Source organism: Vicia villosa, linkage group LG2, assembly GCF_029867415.1.
Source record: "Vicia villosa cultivar HV-30 ecotype Madison, WI linkage group LG2, Vvil1.0, whole genome shotgun sequence".
Classification (NCBI taxonomy): domain Eukaryota; kingdom Viridiplantae; phylum Streptophyta; class Magnoliopsida; order Fabales; family Fabaceae; genus Vicia; species Vicia villosa.
The window spans coordinates 198,905,170-198,924,510 of NC_081181.1; the positions used below are offsets into that span (position 1 = coordinate 198,905,170).

At 33.4% G+C, this 19,341-nt stretch overlaps 3 protein-coding genes and 1 pseudogene across 4 annotated transcripts; all 4 read right to left on the reverse strand.

The window, feature by feature from the left end:
* Positions 1-1,443: 1,443 nt before the first annotated feature.
* On the reverse strand, positions 1,444-3,651 carry LOC131647899 (ABSCISIC ACID-INSENSITIVE 5-like protein 1). Of its 2 annotated transcripts, none has more exons than XM_058917715.1 (5): positions 3,145-3,298; positions 2,255-3,051; positions 2,108-2,179; positions 1,972-2,001; positions 1,444-1,744 (listed from the first exon to the last, which is right to left on the reverse strand). In XM_058917715.1, exons 2-5 carry the CDS (start codon positions 3,032-3,034, stop codon positions 1,658-1,660), a joined length of 969 nt encoding a protein of 322 aa, XP_058773698.1. In that variant the 5' UTR covers positions 3,035-3,051; positions 3,145-3,298; the 3' UTR covers positions 1,444-1,657. The 2 variants fall into 2 exon arrangements, with proteins under 2 accessions (XP_058773698.1, XP_058773697.1); XM_058917714.1 differs by lacking the exon at positions 3,145-3,298 and adding an exon at positions 3,428-3,651 and having other exon boundaries at positions 1,445-1,744.
* Positions 3,652-5,163: 1,512 nt separating this feature from the next.
* On the reverse strand, positions 5,164-7,379 carry LOC131651056 (uncharacterized). Its single transcript, XM_058920736.1, has 4 exons — positions 7,125-7,379; positions 6,268-6,477; positions 5,704-6,159; positions 5,164-5,649 (listed from the first exon to the last, which is right to left on the reverse strand). The coding sequence occupies exons 1-4, from the start codon at positions 7,377-7,379 to the stop codon at positions 5,164-5,166; spliced, it is 1,407 nt and encodes a 468-aa protein (XP_058776719.1).
* A 2,732-nt stretch (positions 7,380-10,111) lies between these two features.
* Positions 10,112-11,984, reverse strand: LOC131647900 (uncharacterized). The gene is made up of 5 exons (XM_058917716.1): positions 11,717-11,984; positions 11,442-11,633; positions 11,074-11,285; positions 10,743-11,004; positions 10,112-10,600 (listed from the first exon to the last, which is right to left on the reverse strand). The coding sequence occupies exons 1-5, from the start codon at positions 11,825-11,827 to the stop codon at positions 10,241-10,243; spliced, it is 1,137 nt and encodes a 378-aa protein (XP_058773699.1). The 5' UTR covers positions 11,828-11,984; the 3' UTR covers positions 10,112-10,240.
* A 5,549-nt stretch (positions 11,985-17,533) lies between these two features.
* On the reverse strand, positions 17,534-19,171 carry LOC131651057 (uncharacterized; annotated as a pseudogene).
* Between the last annotated feature and the right edge of the window lie 170 nt (positions 19,172-19,341).

Here is a 19,341-nt window from a genome sequence, read left to right on the forward strand (position 1 = left end):
TTATTTCTTATAAAGTAATTTTTAAACAAGTCATTTCCATGATTTCTATTAATATTAACAAATTCTATACATAAATTTTTACCGATGAGGTCTCAAATCCAAGTCCCTTCAAGTTAAATGATTTTCACTTTACAACTAGACAAATCAATTTTTATCGTTAATAAAGTGACTATCATTTACAATTAGGAAAATCAATTTCTATTGTTGGTAAAGTGACTATTATTTACAATAAGACAAATCAATTTCTATTGTTAGGAAAGTGACTATCATTTACAACTAGATAAATCAATTTCTATTGTTAATAAAGTGATTATCATTTACAACTAGACAAATCAATTTCTACGGTTAGTAAAGTGACTATCAATAACAACTAGATAAATCAATTTCTATTGTTAGTAAAGTGTCTATCATTTACAAATAGACAAATCAATTTTTATTGTATTAAATTGACTGTCATTTAATCTGAAGAGACTTAGGTTCGAGACCATATTGATACAAATTTTGTATTTTGTATTTTAAATTTAGAATTGTTTAAGATTAACCACATGGGCATGAGTTCAATTCCTTATTTTGGCTTTTTTATATTATTAATTTATAATTTTTTAAAAATAAAATTAAAAATAAAAATCAATTTAGTATTTAAAAAATGAAAAATAAATAAAATTCAACTTGACAGTCCAGTCACGGTATAAAACTAGGAAAAAACCCGGTTTGAAAAAAATATTAACAAAAGAACTTATATGATCCAGTTAAATTTTATAAGAGATTAAATTGGGTCTATTTTATTGTGAATGAATAATTTGACTCGTATAATATTTGTGAGGGACTAAAATGGGTCTTCACTCTTATATTTGATATTCCAATTGTACCATCTAATAAATACTCTTAATTTATTATTTTCTCACTTAACATTAATGTTAATTTGAATACACCAATAGTTAATAATGATAATTTGGTAAAGTCACTATTCTCTCTATTTCATTTATTACGTTTCTTAATCTGTGTGAAATGTTCAATTGTGACAAATATTATGGAACATAGGGAGCATATGGATGCAATGAGAAATTTTCATAAAATAGACCCATTTCATTTTAGGCCCATTTTTTCTTTTGGCCCTAAGGCCCAATTTTCTCTTTTCCTAGTTTGTTAGAATTAATCAGGAAGTTAGCTAGCTTTTTACTATATTTTGTTGCCTTCAACCTCTTGATATATATAGGCGTTGAACTATCATCCCAACTTGTAATATAAGCTTAATTCATAATTAAGATATTTCACTTTCAAATTTGATCCTTCTGCGCATACCACCATTAACAACTTCCCTTCAAGCTCTTAAAGTAGAATCAATCTCAAATCACTCATGCTTCTACAATCACTTGTCAGTATTATTTTAAAGTGGACCATATCTTTTTCAACTACATCAAAAAAATATATAGACATATAACAAGTGACAAATCCAAATTTATTGAGCTTAAAGCTAAATCAAGAAAATGCAGATATGTCACACTCAAAGACAATAATAGCACCATTCATATGTCTGAACATTTTTCAATTGTCCTTACTTTAGAATGTACAACACAAGTAGAATTTCTCATGAGTACAGACACATTTTCTTCTCTTCATATTTACACTAATTTTTTTAGTTCTTGTTGAGGCTTATTCACCAGGTTGCACTTATAGGCCTTCTTATTCCTCTTAATTTTTCTGTTCCCTTTCGAACCTTTGGTGAATTTGTTCTCTGTAAAAGCTGCAGCAACACATGATAAACACTCATTCACAATGATGTTAGTAAAATACTAATAGGAATAAAGAGAAATTATATTTGAAACATTAAATCTATGTAGCAACGCCGCTTCAAATTGAAGGCGTGTTTGGTGGTTTCTGACACAAGTACATAACACAGATAATGTTATTATTAGTGTCAACGGTATCTGGTGTTCGGTTGTCTCTTTTTCGTAGCACTTAATTACTTACCTCTTGTCTCCTCTTGCTCTCTGCTTCAGCCTATTTCAAACTCAAAAATAGATATATATGTTAAGTATCAGAAAACATAATTCATGACACAATTAAAAAAATAAGAACATAAATATCAAATTTCAGTATTGTTTACCAGAATTTGTTTTAGCTTTTCATTCTCTTCTTTTAGGTGATTCAGCTCTGCCTCTAGCTCCACAGTGTATGCCTGCATTACAAGAATTTGCCATTAGGTAAAGGACCACTAATTGAAACAAAGAGTAGGGAATGATGAACACGAAACCTGTCTTCTTGCTCGAGAACGAGCAGCCGATTCTCGATTTTTCAACATCCTACGTTGCCTTCGCTCCACGACAACTTCGGAAGGACCATCAATTATCATCTTGCTATTGTTACTACATCCACTTGATTCAGGCAAGTTTTGACTTTTCCCAATTGCGCGGTCCGGCACTCCTGAGTTGTTATTCTGTGACATCATTTGGTATGGTACAAGACCATTGCTAGAATATCCCATTCCAATTGAAGGCCTCAAACCATAACTTGCGACATTCAATGGTCTCGTATTACTTGAAACACTGCCACTATGATTCTGAAAGGACAATGATGATGATTGTTGCTGCACTACACCAGCTTTCACAAAGAAATCCTCCAAAGTCATTTCTCCAAGTGTTTGTTGCTTCTTGCGTGACTCGTTTTTCTTAAGGCTATTTTCTTCTTTGAACTGTGGTTGGTTTTTATGAATCTCAGACCAAACTTCATCCACAGTTTTCTTGCAAATTGGAGGAGGGACAGAAAATGAGTTATCATGTTGTGAAATGTTGTGTTCTTCTTCTGTTGCAACACTTTTAGTATTGTTGTGAGATGCAGTAGCTTCATCACTGGAATTGCAAATGCTGGCTAGGAATTCTTCCATGTTGAGAGAACCAAAGCTCTTTCCACTCTTGCATTGGAACTCGTCAAGGGTGAGTGAGAGTATTGAGTTTTGTCTGCTTAGTTGAGGAATTGGAGTTTCTACTTGTTCTTCTTGCATTGAAACCTCTTGATCTATTTCTTGTAGAGCCATGGATGCTTCTGAAGATTCTAATTCATGAAATAAAAATGCTAATGAGTTTCCTTCAAAACATTTGTTAAAAAAACAAATATAAAAATATTGCGAAAAATGGCGCACTCAACTTTAAGCTAAAGATCAGATCGTTATGACCTATGATTTTTGTGTTGTAATTTAGGGTTTAGAATTAAAATCATAAATTGTCTGATCTCGGTCTAACGATATATTAAAGTTTACCAGAAGCATATTGTGACTAAAATTTTTAGATGATGTAAATGGATTCAATTGCATCCCTTAGTTGCATGCAACATGCAAACATGCATATGAATGTGATTTATATGAACTTCAAGAAGACAAACAAAAAATCAATACAAAAACAAAAGAATTAAAGGGAATATAGATCAGTACCTGAATATATAAACATCAATTTAGAGGAAGGGAATTGTGATGAGAAATATAGGAAAGGTATATATGAGAGAAAAGGAATAAGATAAGGCCTGCACTAGATGAAAGAGAAAGGAGAGGACATTCAGTGCATAGAGACATAAACCTTAAATGCTAGTCACCATATTAAATCAAAATTTTGTTGTGATTGAGAAAGTGGTGCCCTTTTTATGGATGAGTTATGAATATTTGTTGACACGTTTTGTGATGCATGCCATTGCCAAGAGGAGTGTACTCTTACTCCACTCTTCAAGTTAAGTTAACCATTGTAACCGTGAGGTTGGTTGGACAATTGTTAAGGTTTACTTTGGTTCTCAATTTACCAATCAACCATATCAATATGGATAGGATTGCAATAAAATTGAGTTTTTTTTATTAACAAAATGCATTCGGTCAAATCATATCATATAGAAATTTTTATTAAAATATTTCAAGATCTAACTAGTGACATTAAAAGGTAATTTGATAGATGTGTAAAAGGTTTTACAGTGATGGTATATATAAAGAAGGATTAACTTAGGGACTTGGATCCTCTCCTTCATTTTTCTCTCCTTCTCTCTCCATCTTGTCTATCTCTCTTTTAATTTCACTCTCACTTATCATTAAAAAATAATATTTAATCAAGAGAGAGAATGAAATTAAGAGAGAGATAGAGAGGATGGAGAGGAAATGAGAGAAAAATGAAGGAGATGATCCAAAGTGTTAACTTAGAGTTACTCTTTAATAGCTCATTATAAATATTAGGGATAAATATATGTTGCCCTCTACCATCAGAGCGGATATTGTTTTACATCCCTATTAATTTTTATTTTTAGATTTCCCATTTATAAAACTCAGATTTCAGTTTCACTCAACCCTATTCTCATGTTTTGCTGACTCGGCATATTATGTATCCTTGTTGGCAATTTTTTATTTGTTGACTGGATTAAATGAATTGAATATAATGTCACAATAGAGTTTTTGTTTCCCAAATCTCTTTTTTTTGTTTCCTTCTTCATCATTCATTGTATTCTTCGTCTTCTCACGCGGCCATTAAAGTGAACTCAGTCTTGCACACATTCGGAGGCATGGGTGGCAAGTCAGTTGGAAGGACTGTACACCGTCTGTTGGAATTCCAGGTCTACCCAAATGCGGTTGTGACCATGCAATAAAGATGTGGGTATCCAACATAGCGCAAAATCGTAATCGGAAGTTTTGGAATGTCGCAATGCTAGGGTAAGTTTCTTGTTGAATTTCCAGATGTTGTTAACCTAGATCTTGTTTACCCAGTTGGTCCAATAACAGATGTGTAATTTGTATGTGCATAATGAGAATAGCTATGACTTGTTATTATGGGATGATGAATTTGGAGACACACTGAAAGGGAATAGCAATATTTAAATATTTTGCCAAAAGTGTGACAAGGCATAAGTGAAATTAGAAACCGCATTGAAGAAATTAGAAAAAGCAAAGGTGAAGGTTGAAGTTTAGAGGAAGATAAATGTGAAGCTGATGATGGCACTTGTGATGTCTTGGTTGTTTTTTTTTTTTTGCATTGTTGTACAACTTATTGTAATTTATGTGGTTTTACGTAGGTTGAAAATATTGTAATGTTGTTGTTGAACTCATAAATTTTTGTATTGTAATGTATTTGCAACTTTTCTGTATTAATGAAAGTCATAACTTTTTTGTCAAACAATTGATTGCACGAAAATTGTGGATTAGTCATTACTAAATAGCACCAAAAGTGTGCAATAGTCATTACAAAATACCTTTCTCTTCAAGGAATTTGGGTTTTGTTTCTTGCTCTTGCATGACTTCACATTATGTCCAATCTTATCACACTTAGTGCACCTATAAGATACACTAGGGAGCCTTATTCTAGCACCTTCCTCACCAGACTCTCTAATTCTTAATTTTCTAGATCTATCAGGACCTTTTTTGAAGCTAGGAGGTAGAAGCTCTTCACTTTCAACCTCAGGCCACATTTCTTGTCCATTAATAAGACTCACAACAAATCCATACCAAAGGGCATATTTTTCCCTAGAGTAACATGCATCAACAAAACTTTCAGGATTCTGTTGCCTAAAACCTAGTGCCGCAACAACATGCCTATATGAAATGCCTACTAATTCCCATAAATTACATGTGCAAGATCTCTTGGCTATATCAACAATGAACTCCTGTTTGTTATAAGAATGTGTGACCTAAAATTTGTCATCCATAGCTCAGGTTGGCAACCAATGACCACTCATAGCTACCTCGGTATCTAATATCTTTCTAGGAATAGACATAACCTTGTGAGGCCATTTTTCAAGTTTCATGGCAGAAGTACTGCACCTATTCATCAGATATTTTCTAATCCATTCACACATTATTAGTATTGGTTTATATCTAGCTACTAAAATGGTGGCATTAAAATACTCAATAATGTTATTCATTAGTAAATCACATTTAAGGTAAAAACTAAATGGATTATTACACCAACACTTAGGAGGTACTCCCATTAGCCATGATCGAGCCTTTTGATCTATTTGCTTTAATTTATTCATCTTTTGCATCCAGCCTTGATGGTAACTTATTTTGGCTGTTCTCATCATTAGATCTCTTATCAATGATCCACCTCCAAATTTCTTCTTGAAGTTTGCATACAAATGTCGCAAACAGAGCCTATGCTCAATTCTTTCAAACATCTCTTCGAATAATGCTACCAAACCCTGTAACAGTGATGCAAAAGAGTAAATTTTTAACACAACAAACATTTGAAAATGACAATATATTGAAAATTAATGACTAATGACCTTTTGCTAATCTAAAATAAAGACATATCTATTGTCTTTTCCAACATCTTCCATTAACAATTGTATAAACCACCTCCAACTATCCTTTGTTTCTGTTTCCACAACACCAAAGGCCAATGGAAGATATTGGTCATTGGGGTTCCTACCAATAACTATTAAGAGTTGTCCTTCATATTTGGTCTTCAAATGACACCCATCAACCCCAATAAATGGTTTGCAACTATTTATGAACCCCTTTTTACATCCATCAAAACAAAAGTAAAAAGAACCAAACCTTGGCAGGATTATTGGGATTGGTCTATCAATGTTAATCTTCACAGTATTCTCAGCATTTACCCTTTGCAACTCAGCAGCTTATCTCTATAGGATAACATATTGATTGTCTGTATCTCCCTCAATTATCTTCTTTGCTATCAGATTATTTTTCCATGCCCGAGCCACAGTTATTCCCACTAAATAATTTTGTCTCTTGTCTTGAATTATATCACAAATTCTCATTGTATCAGATGTTTGCATTTTCTTCACAACTGCCTTCGCCACCCACCATGAATTTAAACCCTAGCACATATGTGGGTTTCATTTATATTCTTAATGGCATAAGTGTGCTTCTGGCCCACCCTAGAGCAAAGCATTAAAAAACCGCATTTAGCCTTGCATTCTACCCTTCCCATGTATCCCTCATTTTTCACAAAAGTTATTTCCCTACCATTTAAAATTGTCCACTCACGAATGACCTCCATAAAGTCATATAGGGAATTGAACTGCACACCCCACTTAAACTTAAAATTCTTATTAAATTGCTCATTCCTGAACTTCTCAAACTTAGGCCCCTTTTCATCTTTAGATTTATCTGGATCATAGTTGTCTAGCTATTCACTAACATAGTCATCATCTTCACATTTTCTCTTTAGGGGACAAGGTAACAACCCAACTATTATTGGACCTTCACTAATTGGTATAGTGACATCAATTCCATCGAATCCATCTGCAATAGCAGTGGTTCTTTTTGCCTCACTGTCATTCAACCCTTTAACTCTCTCCTCTTCATCACTTACATCTAACTCAACCATTTCATTCACACACCTAAGCCTCCTAACTGTCACTTCTATACCACAAACATCATGTTCCACAAACATTTCCCCATCCACTTGTATTACACAACTGAGTTGACTTAATGGAACTCAGTGGTGTGTTTTTACAATACATCAACACAAACGAGAGAAATACGGGATATTGTAAGTTACAATCCACATATGTGGTTTTATCGATAAAACACTTATGTTAGAGTGATAGTGACTCATTCGCATATTCTCAAAATTTTAACCAGAATAGGATCATGATTTCATCTTTTCTCTAAAGTTTTCATCAATCATAGCTTGCAGAGTAGGTGGAAGGTTCTCTAGTTTATGATTTTATTCGTGTGTAGATTAAATAAACACATATATTGTTGTCCATGCAATGTTTGTAATCAATCCAGTTTGACAAACAATAATTCTATGTTGAAATTACTTCTAGGGTATCCCTATCTCGTTTGAGTATTTTGTTGCTTGTTATTTCGTCTATTACTATTAACAATTGAGTTCCCCATAATAAGTTTGTTGCATATCTCTTGAAAAATGGAATGGTTAATTTTCATGCAAACAAATATTTTTAGGGCATAAAATAAGTATTGGAGTAAAATTCAACGCATGACTATGGGTTGTTGAGGGTACAACTCATGTATTATTGAGATAATTATGTGTTGAGATAATGATAGTTGTTGAGATAATTATAGATAGAGATAATTGTTTGTTGAGGGAAACTAGAGATTACGGTTTTTAGATAAACTAAACCCTAATATTATATATATGGCTTGTAACACTGTAATCCAATTAATTCACAAGACATAAATAAAGAGAACTATATTTACTCTATAGTAGAGTTAAGCACCTGCGTGAACAAGGCTTTTGTGTGTTTCTCTCTACTTTGACTTGTATTCGGATTATTGTTCTAACACAATCCTATATAAACCAATAAACAACAGAGCACATGATTACACGAACTTTTAACATATGACACTGTTTCTTGGTTATGTTCTTTAACATTTGAGTCTTTTAAACAAATTATAAAAAATTTCTCACTTTTTAATTTGATTCAACCTTTCTTCTTAGTGTGATGATGTTTAATATATTTTATTTAAACTCTTTGTCATCATCAAAACCTTGTTATACATGTTCAATTTACATAAACACACTTTATTCTTTTGATTGGATGTCCTAACATAAAAGTCTGCAATGATTCATACAAGAAGAAGAAAAAGGTTTAAACTTTGCCTAATAAATCAATTAGAGGTAATTTTTCCAAAGCTCCAGATTATATATTTATTTATTTGATACCTTTTTTTCTTACATATGTCTTGACACGATGACGAATCTTCATTTCTCAGAATAGAAAATATGGAATAGAGGGCGTGTCCCCGCACTGGACATGTATCAGACACTGACACGCGTACGATACATGTACGACACGTATCAAATACATTTTTGAAGTGTCCAACAGAAGAAAAAAATTAAAAATACAGCGGACACGGATACAACACACTATTTAAAATAACAGACACTGCAACGTTTCAAATTCTCAAAATTTAAAAAAATAAAAAGGTTTTTTACCTTTCATATTTCATTTCCTCACTACGAAAAACATCTCGTATTCCTTATTTTTTCATCTTTTCTGTTTGTTTTTATCTTCTTTGTTTTCATCTACACCACTCGCCGATATTTCACTGTCGCCACCGCTGATATTCCACTTTTTCTCTTCCAATATTCATTCCTTTTATTTCTTAATTGAAAGTACTCAATTTAAGTTTTTTTTTTTATTGAAAGTACTAAATTTAAATATACATAAATTTTGGTTCTCATTTTAGATTCTTTATAAATTGTGCTAATAAATTGTATTATTTTAATAAAATATATAGCCGTGTCTTTGTCCTATATTTTTTACTTTAGCCGTGTCTTCGTGTCCGTCTCAGTGTTGTGTCCCGTGTTTGTATCCGAGTCCAGACTTCGTAGCTTTGAAGAAAAGGATAAAAAAAGTTGATGCACATCCTACCAATGCTACTACTCTATCCACAAATGTAATTCCTGGTTTTATTAGATATCATGGACAACTCAACTATTTTTTTTCTCTTAGTAATTTCACCTTGATTCTGTAGGGCATGCACAAACCCTGGTGTAGGCATAAGGAGACACGGTTGTGCTTATTCTTCGTAGTGGTTAGCTATTTTCCTAATTAGAGTCACTGTTAATTTGACTGATCACCAAGTTCAAAGGTAAATCCACATGGGATACTTAATCTGTGCAATGAGTAATGTTAGCCTCTTGATCATTTTAATTTGAATCATGGTTTTGCCTATTATTTTGATTAGTAGAATTATTATTTTAGTCAAACAGATAACAAGAAAAAGAAGATTATACGAAAATGAGATACCTCACATAACAGAAACATTTGCAGATTTTCAGTGTCAGATTAACTTGTGGAATCTTAGTTAAAAGCTTAAGATGATGACTTAGTCCATTCATCTTCGCCCGTAATTTAGATCTTGCATGGAATTTTTATGTGCATCAATGGAATGGGAACTGAACTTGGACTTTTCACTATTTCGTCTAATGAAAATCTTGTAAATGAATATCTCTAGAAACGTTCATAAAAAACCAAATCAGTGTAACTAATTATAGGTGGTTAGTTAGGTCAGTTAGTTAGTTTTTTTAAGTACTAGCAGTTCAAGTCTGCACTACCAATAACTGAATGTATACACACTAACATTGGTCAATTTTTCAATCCAACTAATGTAGTTAATACAATTCACATTCTTCTAAAACAATGTCAACAATAAACATATTAAAGTATGAAATCATCCCAAATAAAAAAAGTGCTACTTACAGCATTTTTTCTAGCACACTTTTAGACCCATCTAAATGAATTTCTTGCAACAATAAATAAATGTATACAAAAAAGTGTGCTAGATTGTTTCCTGATAGCATTCATCTTTGAACAACAAAGATGATCTAGGTTTAAATGCATGATTTTCTTGTCCAAGTAAAAGTGCTTTCAAAATGGCTTCACATAAGCCCTTATAATACACAATTAAATGACCACCATCTGGTATTTCATGATATTGCATCCAGGGTAGTTGTGATGAAACAAATCTTTGGATTTCAGAAGGCACAACTTTATCTTCATATCCTTGCCAAATGTGAAATGAACTTTGTTTGTTAGGGAATGGATTGTTTAGTTTCATTGGATCAAATTCCCATTTTCCAAAAGCTACCTTCCAATCATGGAGAAGTGTGTCAAAAACAACTTGTTCCCTTAACCTATCCTGTATGTATGTAGAAACATATCATGATTAATTAAGAGAAATTATATCGCAGACATTTGAGACACTTAAAGTACGCACTGAAATTTAGACTGTCTGATTTTGATCCAACCGTAACTATGTTAACACTGGAGTAACTTTTTACCTTTGAAAACATCGGAAAGCCCGGAATAGTCTTCAAAATATCGATATCGTTTTTATTAAAGAATGTTGGATTTTTTTCTATGACAGCATTTGAAGGTAGCCACTTTTGAGTAGCCCACCAATGCAATAGTTTAGGGCAGTGATTTGCAAGCCACAGTGCCCACTTAATAAACCTCCTTCTATAGTCTTCTCTTATCAAACTCCTAGGAAGAGAAGGCCATCTGTAATTAATAACTGGTGCTATCAATGCCAACCCTGCAAGCCTGCACAATTTTCTCGATGCTTAAATGCGCGCGAGACGGTATCACTATAATCTTGAATGTATAATGTACCTGTGAGGCAAATATTTTAGACAACTCCAAGTAGCATATGAGCCCATTGAGACTCCAATTACATAAAAATGTGCTCCAATTTGTAGCTGATCAGCAAGCTCTTGAATATCAAGGGCTTCACTTTTCAACGAACGCTTTGGATTCGGATCGCTTTCTCCATATCCGGCTCGATCATATTGCAGAAGATAAATACCCAACTCATCTATCAATTCCTATATAAAGAATATTTGAATCATATCCTAATAAAGAATTTGTTTCTATAATATTATGATAATTAGATCTAAAATCACGTAAAAGATTATTCAGAAATAGAAGACAAACAGGCAGTACGATTATTAGCGCAATTGATTAGAGGTTGAGTTAATTACTTGTGGTGCTAGAAAATTCATCTCTTTGGAGCTTCCAAAACCATGCACAATGATGATCTTGTATGTTGCTTTATCTTTAGGTACACCTCTTTCAACATAAGCCAAGTGTCTACCATCTCTCAGTCTAATTCTTGATGAAACCACAGATAAATCATCAACTGAATCATCATTGTTTGGAGCAAGCTGAGTACCCTAATAAAACCATGAAGAAAAATGAACACATAGATATGCAAGAAGAACAACATATAATTAACAATAGTGAGATCATGTGTTACCTGACAGAAACATCTGCATAATTTACGTGTCTGACCTTGTTGATTTTGAGTTAAAAGCTTAAGAAAATGTCTCATTCTATTCATCTTCTCTTGAAATATGAACCTTAGCATATAGTCTTTATGCACATAAATGAAATGAGAGGTGAATTTAGCTATAAAAACAGAGAAGTTTGCATTTTCTTTATCATGTTATTTCATTTTGAGGGGATATCCTTTGAAAGGTTCCATCAGATAGAAGCATCTTTTTTTCTATATTCTTTACCAATTAGATAACTTTTTGTATTGTTTTCTAGATTTGAACTTTGCATTATTTTTTATACTTCTTCAAAATTAGGACTCCGTGTACGTTATGTTATTTCAACACTTCATTATTACTTTGATTATGATGTTTTTTTGGATTTGATTAATGATTTTTTATTTTATTTTCATGTTGTATGATCCACTTTAACAATTTTTTATAGTAAATATCAATTTTTACAATTCATGAATAGTAAATTCTGAGGCTCATAATTGTTTCTGGGTTTATACCCAGATGTATTAAGAATATTCTTTTTTGTATTTTTGTGTGTGACTTTATTAATACTAATAACAGCTCACTGAAATTTTTTTTTGGAGAGGAATATTCCTTATGTTTTTTCTTTCATAATAGTATGGTCCGAAGCTACTGTATTTATAGGACACAACGTTGCTCCAACACATATTGAGTATTGAAATGAATTGTTAAATGAGATTAATTTAAATACTTTTTTTATAAATGCATTTTTTTTCTTTTCACGCTTTAAAATGTAAATCATTTATTAAATTTTATTTTATTTAATTTGAAAATAAAATCAATCAATTGTTTTGTATAATAGTCGTGAGAGTGTGAATAAGCTATGTCTATACAGCTATCAATTGAGCTCATTAATATGAAAAAATCAATTAATTTTTAACTTCTATTGAAATATTTAATTTTAACCCCATCAAATTGTTTTTTGAATAACGATTATTTAAAGTTTTTTGACAAATTAAATTTCACTAGGTGTCAGAATACTAGAAATGACGATAGGGTGGGTCAAGAATGGTTATTATCTCCCCCAAATTCAAATCCGAATTTCCAAACAATATTTGTTCCTCGCCCCAAATTCAAATGAGAATGGAAATTAAAACTCAAATCTAACCCAAACGGATTTGGGTTGAGTTCGGGTATCCTCGCTTCGTCACCATCCTTTAGTGAAATCAATGTTTTTTTTATAAAAATACTTATTTTTTTCAAAATCAAATCACATTATAAATAATAAAATAAAATAATTTCAAAAAATTTCATACATACATTTATAATATTTTAAATAATATATACAAATAAAAATATCAAAATATTTACCACATATTTAATATTCTAAATTATCAAAAATAAATAATAATATATATAATAAAATAAACGAGGTGAGTTCGGGGTGGGTACTAATGTCCTCATTATCCGACCTGTTCCCATATTTTGTAATCGGAGAAAACACAAACTCAAATCTAGTTAAAGCGGGTTCTCTCTGTCAACTTCAAGACGGATTGGATGGATACCCACGTGTACGAGTTTTATTGTCATGCTTAAATGAAACAGTGACAAGAAATATGTTGTGTCTTTTAAAAAAATTAAAAAATTAAAATTTATTTATATAATAATAATTAATTAATTAATAAATTATTATAATAGAAACGTATATTTCGATCACTAATATAAATATAAATAGTTTCTGAATTAAATACTGCAATATGAATTTTTGAATTTTTTGAAATTTATTAAAAGAGATGAAAATCCAAAAACTTTAAAAAGTGTCATGTGTAGACATGGCAATAAAATCCAGACCCACGGGTACCCACCCGAACCCGCCCCGAAGTTGACGGGGAAAACCCGCTTTGACTGGGTTTGGGTTTTCCTCGATTAGAAAACATGGGGATGGGTCGGGTAATGGGGACACTAGTACCCACCCCGAACCCGCCCCGTTTATTTCAATATGTACATTATTATTTATATTTCAAAATTTATATTATTAAATATGTGGATATTGTTTTAATAATTTGATTTGTATTTATTATTTTAAATATTTGAAATATATGTATGAAATTTTTTGAGATTGTTTTATTTTGTTATTTATAATGTAATTTGATTTTTGAAAAAGTAAATATTTTTATTAAAAAAATTGATTTTACGAAATACATGGTGGCGGGGCGGGGATACCCGAACCCAACCCGAACCCGTTAAGGACGGGTTTGGGTTTTAGTTCTCCATCCCCGTTTGGGTTTGGGGCGGGTAACGGGGATTGATTGGGGATTCGGGTTTGGGTTTGGGGGAGGTAACGTCCCCGACCCGCCCCGTTGCCATGCCTGATCATGTGCAAACATTCTTACTTTCGCAACTAGATACTATTTTCAATCACATTAGAAATTTCGATGTGTGAGATAGAAAACAATGAGAACCAAAATAAATGGGGTAAAACAAAAATAAATGTCAAATAGTGTAAGTAAAGCACAAGAAGAAAATAAGAAGGCGTAAAGTGGTGAGTCCACCCATATAATTTGTTTATCTAGTTCGATCAAACCGATCTACTATAGAAGTGAGCAATTGCTTAAGCCACCATAATTTGAGAGTTGTAATTAGAGATTATAAAATAAGTTGCAAGAAATTAGTCTCTCAAGCTCATAAGAACATCTCTTATTCTTTACCTGCATGTTTCTCAATCCCTTTTCCTCTCAATATATGAATCACAAAAATACAAGGTTTTTAGAAGTGTTTTTCAATCTCCTTACATACCTCAAAAGATCTTCAAATTCTTAAAACAATGAATCCAAAGAATCTCTCAATTTGTCACTCTAAGTTTCTCTCACTAAGATTTCACCTCTCTCAATTTCGTATCCAAAAGGATTGAAAAATGTCTTTTATATGTGTTAGGGGAAACAAATAACTTGTTTCCATTACGTTTCCTATTACGTGCAACATTTCTAAAAAAATATCCTTATCTACTTGATACTCATGAATGTAAGCAACGATAAAGGTATTAGATATATTCATGGCATATGGGAGAGCTACTACATAAGCATTATCATTGATCTTTCAGGTTACTTTCAACAGACAATATTTGCGTGGTTGCAGCTTGGTGTAAGTATCAACCGGGAACCTCACTTTGCGGAGAAACACCACCACATCATCTCCTAAATTGAAAACTTTGACTCTCTTGTATTTTTCGGCAACTACTTTATTCGTCGGCTTTATTCTCTGCCGCCGCACTAACTCCATGCGCTTTAGGCAAATTAACCAAATCAACCGCATGCTTAGGAACATAAGTATAGACTATGGAGAATGGTGATTTCCCTGTAGCTGAATGCGCAGCGCTGTTGTAAGAAAATTCAACCTGAGGCAAAACTAAATCCCACTATTTCAGCTTATCACCACCAACACTCCGAATCATATTTCCCAAAGTTCTGTTGGTTACCTCAGTTTGTCCATTTGTTTGAGGATGATTTGTAAAAATCCGGTTCGGCACGGTTCCAAACAATCTCCAAAGAGTAATCCAAAAATGAGTGAGAAATTTAGAGTCCCTGTCTGAAGTAATTGACTTAGGAACCCCGTGAAGACGCACTCTGAAAAACAGTTTGGCTATGTTAGACGCATCAGCAGTCTTCTTACAAGCAATGAAGTGGATCATTTAGAGAATCTGTGTATTACAACGAACACGAAATCTACACCTTATTGTGTACGAGGCAAGCCCAACACAAAATCCATTGTAAATCTTGCCAAATATCATCAGGAATAGGTAAAGGCATATAAAGACCAGTATTTTGAGACTGACCCTTAGAAACATGACAAGTATAACACCTCTTGACTATAGTACCAACGTCCCTCCTCAAGTGTGGCCAATAATATCTCTCCTACAGGCTAACAATGGTCTTTTCTAGGGGCGTTTGCAGTGTGGTTTGGGCGGTTTTGACTTAAAAAATCATCCGAACCGCAAGAGAAAAAAAGTGTGCAGTTTGATTTGGTTCGGTTGACTTTTAAAAATAAAACCGAACCAACCCAAACCAAATCAATGTCGTTTGGATTGGTTCGGTTTTTTTTTACAAATATTTATTGAGCCATACATACACAGATAGATGACAACATAACTTTGTATTTAGTCATTTATACGTTATCAATTAACAACAAAATTCATCAAATTTGGATAAAAACTTTCTATTTAATATACAAAAATAAGATTAGATAAAAGTGGAATAAAAAATATAGAATAGTAGCATAAAACAATATAAAAAACATTATAATGAAATAGAAAAAAAGAGGAGATGAAAGATTAGAGAAGATGAAAAAAAAGAGCAGAAGAGAGGAGAGATTATATAAGAAGAGGGACATTAAAAACATAATTGGAAGAGAGAACAGTAGAATAAAAATAATAAGATGAAAAAGAAAGAACTTAAGAGATGAAAGACTAGAAAAGAAGAGGTGATATGTACTTGGAAAAAAAGATGAGAAGAATGCGTAATACCGCTAAGAGAGATTTGAGAAGACTTAAACTAAAACCTTAAGTGTGGGGAAGAGAAAATCATTTGTAATCGTAAGGCTAAGACATAATAGGTTTGAGTTTGGGTTGGATATAGGTTAAGTGGAGTTTGGGGTTGTAACATAATGTGGTTTGGTTCGGTTTGTAAAATTCAAACTGCAAACCAAACCGAACCGCGCGGTTTATTAAAAAATGGCCCAAACACATTAAAACCAAATGCAGTTTTTTATAGTTTCGGTTTGGTTTAGTTCGACTTTGCGGTTTTCTATTGGGCCGGTTTGGTTTTGAACACCACTAGTCTTGTATCTACCCAGATGACCGCTAAGACCACCACCATGTGTAGGTCCCGAATTAGATTCTCTCTTAAAGAGGTACAGGGAATGCATAGTCAATCGCCTTTTAAAAAGATAGCCATATCGAATTTGAAAATCTGCACAAGGATGTTTTCCACTGCACTTGGCCCATGACTCCTTGAACTCAACATCAATTTCATACAGCTCTTTCAGGAAATCGAAACCTATTATCTCATACGCTAAGGTAATTAGAAAATATCCCTCCTACTTAATGCATTCACTCACTTGTTAAGAGCCCCGGACTTATGCTGAATAATAAAAGGAAAGTTCTGTAGAAAACTCACCCACCGAGCATGAATCTTGCTTATCACCTTCTGACTATGTAGAAACTTCAAAGCCTGATGGTCAGTGAATAGAATGAAATCCCTTTGAACCAAATAATGTTCCCACTGATGTAGGGATCTAAAGAATGCATAGAATTCTTGATCATAAGTACTCCATTTTTGGCGGGCGTCGCTTAATTTCTCGCTGAAAAAGGCTACAAGTTTCTTCTTCTGAGATAACACAGCTCTTATTCCCACTCCACTAGCATCACATTCAACTTGGAACAACTTGTCAAAACCAGGAAGTTCTAATACCGGTGCGGTACATAGCTTCTCCTTAATCAGTGCAAAACTCTGCTCTTGCTCAAACCCCCAATTGAACTTCCTTTTCTTCAAACATACGGTAATAGGTGCAGTAATAGTACTGAAATATTTGATAAACCGCCTATAGAAGGTGGCCAGACCATGAAAGATACATACCTCAGTCACAGATTTAGGTACAGGCCAATCCCCTATAGTAGTCACCTTATCTTCATCAACCTGGATTCCTTCTTCTCCAAAAAAATAAAGCCTAGAAAAAGTAACTTGTAGGTGTTGAATGTACATTTTTTCCAGATTAATGTACAAATGGTTCTTCTGTAAGACTTGCAACACTTGCCTCACATGCTGTAAATGTTATATCTTGGTCTTACTATAAATCAGAAAATCATAAAAATAAGCCACTACAGAAGAACCAGTAAACGGGCGTAAAACCTTGTTCATCAACCGCATGAAGGTGCTAGGGGCGTTTCACAAACCAAAGGGCATCACCAAACACTCATAAAATCTTTCTTTTCTCTTAAAAGTTGTTTTCCATTCATCTCCAGGTCTGATTCCGATTTGATGATAGCCACTACACAAATCTATCTTTGAGAACACCTTAGAACCGGCCAAATCGTCAAGCATTTCTTCCAAACAGAGAATTGGGAATCGATACTTAATAGTTATCTTATTAATGACTCGAATTTTAACACACATTCGCCATTGATTTCCTTTCTTAGGGACTAAAAGCTTTGGTACTGCACATGGACTCATGCTCTCACGAATAAATCCCTTCTTCAACAAATCTTCATTCTGCTCCCTTAAAATCTCATTCTCCTTGGGACTCATACGATAGTGAGGAAGGTTTGGTAAGCTAGATCCCGGAATGAGGTCAATTTGAAGTTGTATATCTCGCATGGGAGGAAAATCATTTTATAATTCCTTTGTAGTCAACTCCTTGAAATCCTCAAGGATCTCCAATACTTCTTCTAGAATCATTATTCCATCTTTTACAAAATTCATCAACTCTTTTATCACCACTAGACAGAAACATTCAGTTTCTTTTATAGCCTCATCAAGCTCCTTTTCACTCTTCGTCATCTCCAAGAAACTAGACTTTTTTCCTCTTAGATTCTTATCAAAGTGTAAAACATGATCCATAGCAATTTTATGTGTGCCCCATGTAAATATGATCACGTTATCTTGTCCTCGATAAGTGATATCATTATCAAATTGCCAAGGTCTACCAAGTAAAATATGACAAACATCCATATCAAGAACATCACAGAATGCCTCTTCTCTATAATATTTTCCAATGGAGATAGGAACTTTGTAGGCTAGTGTAACTCGAACTTGGGAGCCTTTGCTTACCTAACCGATGGTGTATGGCTTCTCACAGGGTTCTGTGGACAACTTCAAATAATTTAGCAACTTCTACGACACCCGACTCTCTATGCTTCCATTATCCATAATCAAATTACACACTTTGTTCTTGATAGAACAATGTGTTTTAAACAAATGGTTGTGTTGCCTTTCGTCTTTGGATGCTAGTAACATTCGCTGCAACACAAAATTTACCCTTTCATTATATTTTTCCTCTGCAAACTCAACATCGACATATTCATCGTACTCAACTATAGGATCTTCTCTTTCCTCATCTTCCTCCCTCTCTTCCACAACAGCGGAGACTCTCCTTGTCGGACAAACATTTGATTTGTGGCCTCTCTCATTACAACGATAACATGTGTCTATAGTGGGTCTAGTATAAGGATTATTCGGCCTCTAAATTGGTGTTTTACCTTGCTGCACACTACTATAGTTGCTAGCCCCTTTATTCCCAGGGTTGGAATCCCGGTATGTTGCATTCTTTTCCTTGACACCTGCGGATTCAAAGTTACTTTGGGGTGAGTACCTTCTAATAGAAGAGAAATTTCGAGGAGATTTTTCCATAAATTCTTCCTTCAACGCTAAACTGGATGCTTCAGCTACGGTCCATAAAGTCTGTAAACCCATCTTCTCCTGCAAGGATCCCTTTAGGCCACTGATTTATCGAGCCACTTTCTGACTCTCTGATTCTCCCGATTCATTGCGCTTAGAAAACCGCACGAACTTAGTTGTGTATTTAGTCACGGTTCTCTTGTCCTGAACACACTCGATGTAAATCTTATAAAGAATGTTTCATT